Source organism: Dryas octopetala, chromosome 5 (assembly GCF_963921425.1).
Source record: "Dryas octopetala chromosome 5, drDryOcto1.1, whole genome shotgun sequence".
NCBI lineage: Eukaryota > Viridiplantae > Streptophyta > Magnoliopsida > Rosales > Rosaceae > Dryas > Dryas octopetala.
In genome coordinates, this window is record NC_141370.1 from 2,983,518 (window position 1) to 2,992,797 (window position 9,280).

Consider the following 9,280-nt stretch of genomic DNA (forward strand, 5'->3'; position numbering starts at 1 on the left):
GAATGGTTTTAGAAATTGGTAGAGCGATTTTCAAATCGCCATATAAGTACCCTCACCCACATGTACAGATACAGATAGGTCTTTGGGACCCATCACGGCACACACATAGGCTTTGGGCCGTGTGCCGGGATGCCTCGCCCTTTGGGGGTAGTCTACGTGCACGTACCACACATTGGCTTATTGTACGACAGCGATTCGACGGTACAAGAGCCACCATAAGTCCTCTTGTATGACGGCGTTACGACGGTACAAGGGACACCCTAAGTCCACTTGCATGACGGCGTTGCGACGGTGCGGGTGGAAGGGCAATCTACATGCACGTACGACATTTTGGCTTATTGTACGACGGCGATTCGACGGTACAAGGGCCACCCTAAGTTCACTTGTATGACGGCGTTGCGACGGTACAAGGGACACCATAAGTCCACTCGCATGACGGCGTTGCGACGGTGCGGGTGGAAGGTTATGTGGACGGTCCACTTGGTGCGTCGATCTTGTACGGTACCAAGGTGGAGCCTGTAAATTGGGTGCTTATATGGCCAACGTTTTTATTAAAAACTTTATTATATAAAAATATTTTTAGTTATTTTCTATCAGTTCAAGACTCAAAAGAGGTTTTAGCTAGAAATTTTATAAGATACAGCATTTTTATTACTTCCCATTATTTTCTATGTTCAAAAGGAATTTCAGAGTTGAAGTTGTTATATAGAAACTCTCTATTGGAATTATGTTGATGATGTAAGATATTTGTTAAGTTGTGAAAGAGTTCATTACAAAGATGTTTTCAATTGATATTCATTTTCAGTTCAAATTGGATATTTTTAGCCCGAGCAGTTTTATAAAGTGGTTTTCAAATGAAAAATTTTGAAGTTTATTTTGTCCACTCACTGAGAGTTTTTCTCATATTTTGTTATTTTTACGTTTCGCCCAGGTAATAGTGATAACTGAGGTCGGACCGTACCACATCGATGTAGCGGGACCCATTTTAATTTGATTTAATCGATTTTATACAGTAAATTTTACATAAATGTGTTGAGCTCACCCTAAGAATTATCAAATATATTTATTTATTATGTTAAGTGCATGGCTCATTTTTTTGAAAAGAGGTTTAAAGTTCAAAATATCAGTGTATTTATGGGCCCGAGGTTCGGGGCGTTATATAAAATTTCCTCAATTGTTTAAAACCTATAAACCAATAAACTGTCAGGCAGTACCATTATTACTAAAACCTAGAGCAACCATAAAACTAAATTGGCTCTCTACATGTCTTCCGGTTATGACCATCAGGTTTTCCGCAGCGACTACACTTTCTGGCACGAGCAGCTTCTTCACCTATAGACTTCGCCCTGTTTGTCTTTGGCCTACCACAAGGTCTCTTAGTAATAGGAAGCTGAACTATCATAACATCTTGACTAAAATCATATAATGCCTGAGAAATATTTGTAACCGAAAAAATTGGAAACTCATAAGAACCCTTAAAAGACTCCGTCTTGAAATAACTGTCAATGAAACTGTACATTGAAGCTCCATGTCTCTGAATGGCAGCAAAAGCATGAGCACAAGGGAAACCTGAAACACGCCACTCATGGCATGAACAAAGCTTCTTTTCCAAATCTACACACACAGTCACCTTTCCTTCAACTTGGTAGACATGAGATGAAGATTGAATCACCTTCCAGTGCAAACCAACTTTGGATCTCTCTCTCAACTTCAGTTCCAAATTAGGACAAAGCTCAGTAGACCACGATTCTGCCTCTATTTTTCGATTTGCCATATTCTCCATCACTTTGGTTCTAATGCCTTCAATCATATCTAAAATGGGGAGGGACCTCAGCTCCAAAATCCAAAAATTAAATGACTCGGACACATTGTTGCACATTTCCCCATACCTGTTACCTTTAAAAAACGCATTAGACCATTTTTCATATGGTGCTTTTGCCAAAAAGTCAATAGCAGGACAACCACCCTCTGCCTCCAGCTTCCCAGCAGATAAGTTAAATGCCTCCTCAGTACGTGCATAAGCACAACACATGAACAAATATAAAACCCTCTCACGCATATACTTATTGTGTGTTGTCGGATACCTATTTGCAAGGTTACGTTTTAAATGCTGAAAACAAAAACTGTGAGGCCAACCCGGAAAAACAGTAGCAATAGCATTGATGAGACCAGCATTCCGATCAGTAATGAAAGTAACTATCCGCTTTTGAGGAACCAAAACATCAGCCAACCTTTCCATGAACCACGTCCAATTATCTTCAGTCTCCGAATCCACAATTCCAAAGGCAAGAGGATAGAAACCTGCAAAAACAAAGCATTATAAGAAAGCTACTAACTGACAGTAGCAATTAAATCAGACAGTTTTAACACTTCAAATCAAAATGAAAACAAAACAAATTCACAAAATACAATCACATTAAAAGCAAATAAATTACCTTCATTTACGTTCTTTCCAGTAGCAGCAAGCAATTGGCACTTGAACTTGTTTTTCAAAAAAGTACCATCAAGAAAAAGCATCGGCCTACATGCCATGAATCCCTTCTTGCAAGCACCAAAACAAATAAACAACTTCTGAAAACGTTGTGTCTCACCATCCACTTGCAATGTCGCATCAGTACCATCATTACTCAATAACAAAGATTTCAAATACCAAACAAGCTGCTTGTACGACTCCTTGTTATCACCATAAACAACATTTTTTGCCAACTCCTTAGCATACCAGGCAGTACGGTATGACACATCTAAACCATAGCTATTTTTAATGTCTTTCACAATATCAATCGGCCTCTTCCCAGGATTAGACCTAATATCATCAACGACAATACTTTTCACAATACGAGAAACCAATCTTTCAGACTTTGTTTCCCGAATCACACCACGACATGTGTGAACATTATCCAAATGCCTAATGTAAAAACAACCATTGACTCTACAAAGATACGCCTTTACATGCCAATGACAACCATCAGAAAGCTTCTTAAAGCACTCAGCATACACACGAGTTTTTTCATTTTTAATATACACAAACTTAAAACCCATCTCAATAGCATACTTGCACAACTTCTCCCTAAACTCGATGACACCACCTTCAAATCTTTGACCAACACCTTCAATATACCCTTCCCAAGCCTTGGTCAAATAAACCTTCTCCGCTTCAGCCTTATAACACCCTAGATAATCATTTTCAACAATTGCTGAATCACTTGTTGAAATCCCACCACTATCAGCAGAACACAAAGAATTGCTACTAGAACCACTGTCAGTAACAAAAATATCAACTATTTGTGCATTGAATAATGACAAACAAGTAAACAACATCTTCAAGTCCTGATCATCTGCCAATACACATCCAGATTGACCGCCAAGAACATATTTCAACACAAACGAACCAATCTTCAACATACTAAACTTTGTACAAATCAAATTGTACAAACCACAAAAACTCCAACTAACAGACAGTGGCAAAACCACAGTCTGAGAACAGTAAATAACCCTCGCAACAAAATTTGAATCCATGATACCTAAAAAAGCAAAAAAAATAACCAAAACTAAAAAGTTACGAACATGCAGTAACAATAACAATAACAATTCAAACAGTACCAATTCTAATAACAACAACAATCACAATGAAAAAATAAAACAAAAGCCACACCCTAAAATAATTAATCAAAACAAAAAACAAACAGATTCTAAACTTAAAAATCTTCAATCGATGTAAAATTCCAAACATACAAAAATCGAAACTCAAAGAACAATACAAAAACTATACCAGATGAAGCACAAACCGAGAGACAGAGAGCCAAAAACAAACAGATTCTGAATCGAAAATCTTAAATCAATCAATCTAAAATTCCAAAAATACAGAAATTGAAATCAAACAACAATACAAAACCCATACCAGATGAAGCACAAACCGAGAGAGAGAGAGAGATAAAGAGAGAGAGAGAGAGAGAGAGAGAGAGAGAGAGAGAGAAAGATAGAGAGAGAGAGAGAGACAAAAACCATACCAGATCGACTAGACAAAGCTTGATCGATCGAGTAACGAAGCTCAATTTTACGAGCAGAGACACAAAGCACCTATGATCGCGCGACATTCAAATATAACGATTTATAACAATAAGGGTAAAAATGGCATTTGAAAAAAAACAGTGGACCGGAAGAAAATTAAATGGGCCGGCAAAGAGGAAACTGGGCCAAAGTAGAAAACAGAAAAATCACTAAGGCTGCACAGGAAGCGCAAGCCCAAAAGTGGGTGTTATAATCATTAACTTTTAATTTTTTTTAATAACAAGGTAAGTTGCTATCTTGAAATCTAGTCAATTGCCATTTTATTTCCTTTTTGTCATTCTCTTTCTTATCTCTTCATGTTCATCTTCTCTCTTTATCCCCCCCCCCCCCCACTATGTCTCTTTTCTCTTTCTTCTTCATCATCTTATTTTTCTTCTTCTTCGCAGAGCAAGCACCTCCAGGACGAACACCACCACCACGAGCAGCTTCGCGATCTGTTCGTCATCCAGCTTTGCCATTTTGCCGCTGCCCGCCACCGATTTCGATCCAATTTATCAATTAATCAAATAATTCAGATCCCGACTTTTCTCTCTTCTTATCAAGGTCTGTGCATGAGTATGTTTAGGTTCTTGATTTTTTTTTTGTTTAGTTTAGTTTCAGAAACTGCAGTTTTCAGTAGTTTTTGGAACTGCAAGTGAACTGAAACTGCAGTTTCTGGAACTATAAGTGAACTGAAACTGCATAAACTACAATTTATTAGAGTTGAAAGTTTATTGGAGTTTTGGACTTGCAGTTTCAGTTTTTACAAGTGAACTTTCTGCAGTTTCTGGAACTACAAGTGAACTGAAAGTGCAGAAACTGCAATTTATTAGAGTTGAAACTGCAGTTTATTGGATTTACGGACTTGCAGTTTCAGTTTCAGTTTTTTGGGTTTACCCTAAACTGCAGTTTCTGGAACTGAAACTGCAGAAATTGCAACTTATTAGAGTTGAAAATGCAGTTTATTGGAGTTGCGGACTTGCAGTTTCTGTTTCTGTTTTTTGGTGATGCATTGATGCTGGTATTTTGGAAGATGTCTGCATGTTATTTTTTTGTTATTTCTATTTTCGGATGGTATTTTGGGATCTAGTGGTGGTGTGGTGTCTGCATGGTATTTTGAGATCTAGTGGGTGTGGTGTCCACAAATGAATAATAGGATTGTGGTAGGTTGCCCGCAAAGAAAGAATGAGGCTTTAGGTGGTTTTGGTTAATAAATTTAGGTACCAATACCTGTATGTTAACGGACCCTTTTTTTTAACGGATTCTCTAACGATAGTGACGAAATGTTTCTATGACCAAAAATGAATGTTATTGTCTTTCAGTAGCACGGTCCAAACTATGGGTCCACCAATACCATTTAACCCAATAAATATAAATATTTCCCTTTTTGAGTCACATAACTTTCTAAAATTATAACAAAACGGTCTCTATTTTCAGAATGAAACCCAATTAGATTCAAGTAACGTAAACTTTGCTTCTTAAGTTTTCCGAAGCTCTATCAACAAACCCATTTTTGTTGGGAGGGACGAAGTGATAATATGAGTGCCAGTAATTTGGTTGCCGACCCAGTGTCGACAGCCATTGAATCCACTGATCCAGGTTCTTTCCCTTTTTTTTACTCTTTTTCAATTCCTCTAAATTTCTTTTTCTTCTCCTTTTTTTTTTTTTTAATTTAACCTTCACATTTAATTCTCACAAATGTAATGTTGCATTGCCGCCATTGATCAATTAGAGGAAACTAATTTAATATGGGACAGTGAACGATGATCAAGTCTCCTTGTTACTTGTTGTCTCGTTTCAAATTAAAATCCTTATTAAAGTCGTTTGAGCAAGCTGAAATTTTTACAATGTGTGTTAATTGGAATGTTTTTTATTGCAAATTAAATTCAGCTTGCATTTTATTATCTATTATCTATATATATATACACATATACAAAGCCCTGGCCAAAAAAAATCTATATATATAAAGCAAACAGGGTTGCTAGGTGAAATTTTCAAAATACCAAAAAATGCCCATGCTTATATTCATATGTCAATCTAAACAAATGTTATCAATAGAGGGTATTATGGGTAAAATAAAATATTCATTGTTGCTGTGAGTCACTGCAGCTTTCAAAAGCACCTAGAAACCTGCTTTCTGTTTTTATTGTGGGGAGTTGAGAACTGTGGGCAAAAGCAGTTTTTTATTTTTTTATTTTTTTACCAAACACCAAAACTGCTGTAGGTGATTGAGAATTGTCATCCACAGCAGCTTTTGAGTCCTCCATCACAATCCCAAACGAGGCGGGGCCTAAGTCTTGGATAAGTGGGTTAGTACTATTAGGATAAGTTGGTTAGTGGGCTAATTAGTGGGCTATCTCTCCTAATCAGACGCCTGTTAACATTAGAAGTGAGCTATTTTACTGCAAACTGGTAATAGCTCAAATTGCACATTTGTTATGACTAATTTCTATCTATTGAATATTTTTTATCTGTCCATTTTAATTAAATCTTGTGGATGTTTTTCTAATGGGAAAGGAGTCTTGTGGGCCATAGAGAGTACAACTAGTAGTTACAAGAGGAAAAGGTGCAGAGTGATTTTCCTAAGGAAATAATATCTCCTAATTGACATAGGTTTCTTTGGGCGGTGTTAAAGGACTTGGGCTCTATATAATGACCATCAACATAGCCGGCTAGGAGGCTATTCTATTCTGTTCTCTCTCTCAACTCTATTTTATTTTTCCTAGGGTTTTATTTTCTTGTTATGGAGCACTAAAGTCCCTAGCTAAGGCTAGAGGGGAAACGTACAATTTATCTATGTAATTAATTTGTTAGTTTGATTCAATTTTGGTCTTCAATGATTTTATTTTTATATGTGGTTGATTTAATTTAATATATAGTTTTTCTCCTTAGTTTAATTTTTGAGTGTTTGACCTAATTCATAGGTTCAGTCATGCCTTTCTTGTAGTTTAGAAAATCTTTCATGCTTTGAATAATTGAGAATAACTCGTAGATTGATATAATTTCGATAGATATTATTTCTTGATAGTTTGTTGCCTAAGGATACATGTTCTGCTTGGAATTATCTTAAAGGAAATTGAAAAATGTTTTTTAAGATTTTGATCAACCACTATGGAAAAATTACTTCTGTGATATTTTTTTCTAAATGATAATTGTTAAATCTTCCAATTGGGGGCACTTCATAGTTGTACCTTAATTGAGTTATAAAAAAAATAAAAAATCAAATTAATGGATTGCATATTTAAATTGTAGGTGGAACCCTAATGCCTTATATAGTGTTTAATCATTATTGAATTTTCCTTCGACTTAAAGCTTGTTTAATTTTCTCTGTTATTTCTACACTTCTTTAGTAAATTCTGTGAACTTTTTGTGGATTCGACACTCGACTTCCGAGTTTATACTGTTATGCGACACCTGCACTTGGGTTTAGCAAGCACTAGCTAGTCTTCTTCATCATGTTAAAGAAACCAGTACACACAAAAACTTCTTCATCTTTATTAATTATAATCATTTTATGCAAAAGCTTGTAACAGTGGTCGTCTAACTACAAAATATTACCATTTGATTGATCAAGAAAGAAAAACTTGGCCACACAATTTGATACGATATTGTATATATTAAAGGAAAACCTTTGAAGTTTACATATTTTGGTTAGTGTTAAAATTTGATAGATTAGATATAACATTAAATTCATCTACAAAGCTTTAAAACAAAGTATATATGAAGAATGACATCATGAAGTACTTAAGAATAAGAATATATTTTGGTAAATCGCTGATCCAAACCGTTGAACCATTTTTATCTACATTGCTAATGAAATAGGATTAGAAATGATGAAAACCATTTAGCCCCTCAAGTTCCCTCCTGGAGACTAAGTACTAAATTACTGATAAGATAACGAAAGAAGCATGACAACCACATAACCATAAATTTATGAGCTTTCCATCTTTTGACAAGAAGCGTGGCAACAGTACTATTGAAGTGTTGAATTCAGGCACCGGTAATCCTTCTGCAATCCTCTTCAACCTTGTGATCAAACTTAATAACCACAATTGACACACATAGCAATCCTCCATTGACAGCACATTATCTTGCACATGTGGTGTGATCCTTCAAAATAATGGCCCTGCAGCTTACAGAGGTTCAACACCAGCTGCTGCAAGAATTGCACTAAAAGAATTTGCAACAGTTACATTTACACATGGTTCAAGATCATCCAGCTTGCTTATAATATGTTCTTCTCTTGCTGCATATGCTGCCCATAATGCCTTGACCACTACATTCCTCATTTTTTCCAAGATAAACACACACTATGGTGTGCCTGCATATAGGGAGAACATGAGTGTATGTTTCTTTAACAGAATTAAACAAGAATGCTTAATTAATTATAGCAACAGTCCGCGAATTATACCTAAGTCTCACTTGAGTCCATGAACTTTACTTTTAGATTCTTGAGTCGACAAACTTTTCCACATTACTCATTTTAGTCCGATCCGCCAAGTTTTTCCCAATTTTCTACATATATTGCACATGACATGTACATGGACCTCAAAATTTAACGCTTTTGCCCCTCAAAAGTCAGTCATGTGGACTCAAATGTGACGAAAATATTTGACGTTCTTGTTACGTGCAAATATTTGACAAAAAACCCAAAAAAATATAACAAATTAAAGTAGACTGAAGTGAGTAACATGGAAAAACTTGTGGACTCAAGTGGGGCTCGGGGTAAAGTTCGTGGACTATTGTTGTAATTAGCTTTAAACAAGAATAAGTAAATTATCAGAACTAAGATTTAAAAAAGGATAAAATTAAGAATAATAATGAAACCCTGACTGCAAATTTTTGTAAATATTCAAGAACAATTTTGGTGACAAATTTATTGAAAGGTTATATACCTCTGGTAAATCATTGATCCGATCTATTTGAACCTAACTAGGTAATGCACTTCAGTACTAGCACCATATTCCTCTCCATCTAGGTCTTTCGACGCTTCAGACCCCTTCACCATTCTCTTCATTAGTGAAAGACAAAACCTAGTCAGTAATTAGAGAAGGAGATAACAACAGGTTTTTGAAGATGAGCATGATACCAACTCAGTGTTGAGGTCATTTTTGTAGATGATTGAAGTGTACAATGGAGGATTCTGGGAGGAGATTTTCAAAATCAAGGGGAATGAATCTGGTCTAGTACTAGGTTTGATGACTTGATCTTATTTGGTGCAGGATTTTCTTCC

At 35.9% G+C, this 9,280-nt stretch overlaps 1 protein-coding gene across 1 annotated transcript; it reads right to left on the reverse strand.

Moving 5' to 3' along the window:
• Positions 1–1,246: 1,246 nt before the first annotated feature.
• On the reverse strand, positions 1,247–8,336 carry LOC147283566 (uncharacterized). Its single transcript, XM_086244064.1, has 4 exons — positions 8,185–8,336; positions 3,786–3,844; positions 2,436–3,521; positions 1,247–2,301 (listed from the first exon to the last, which is right to left on the reverse strand). Exons 1-4 carry the CDS (start codon positions 8,334–8,336, stop codon positions 1,247–1,249), a joined length of 2,352 nt encoding a protein of 783 aa, XP_086100190.1.
• Between the last annotated feature and the right edge of the window lie 944 nt (positions 8,337–9,280).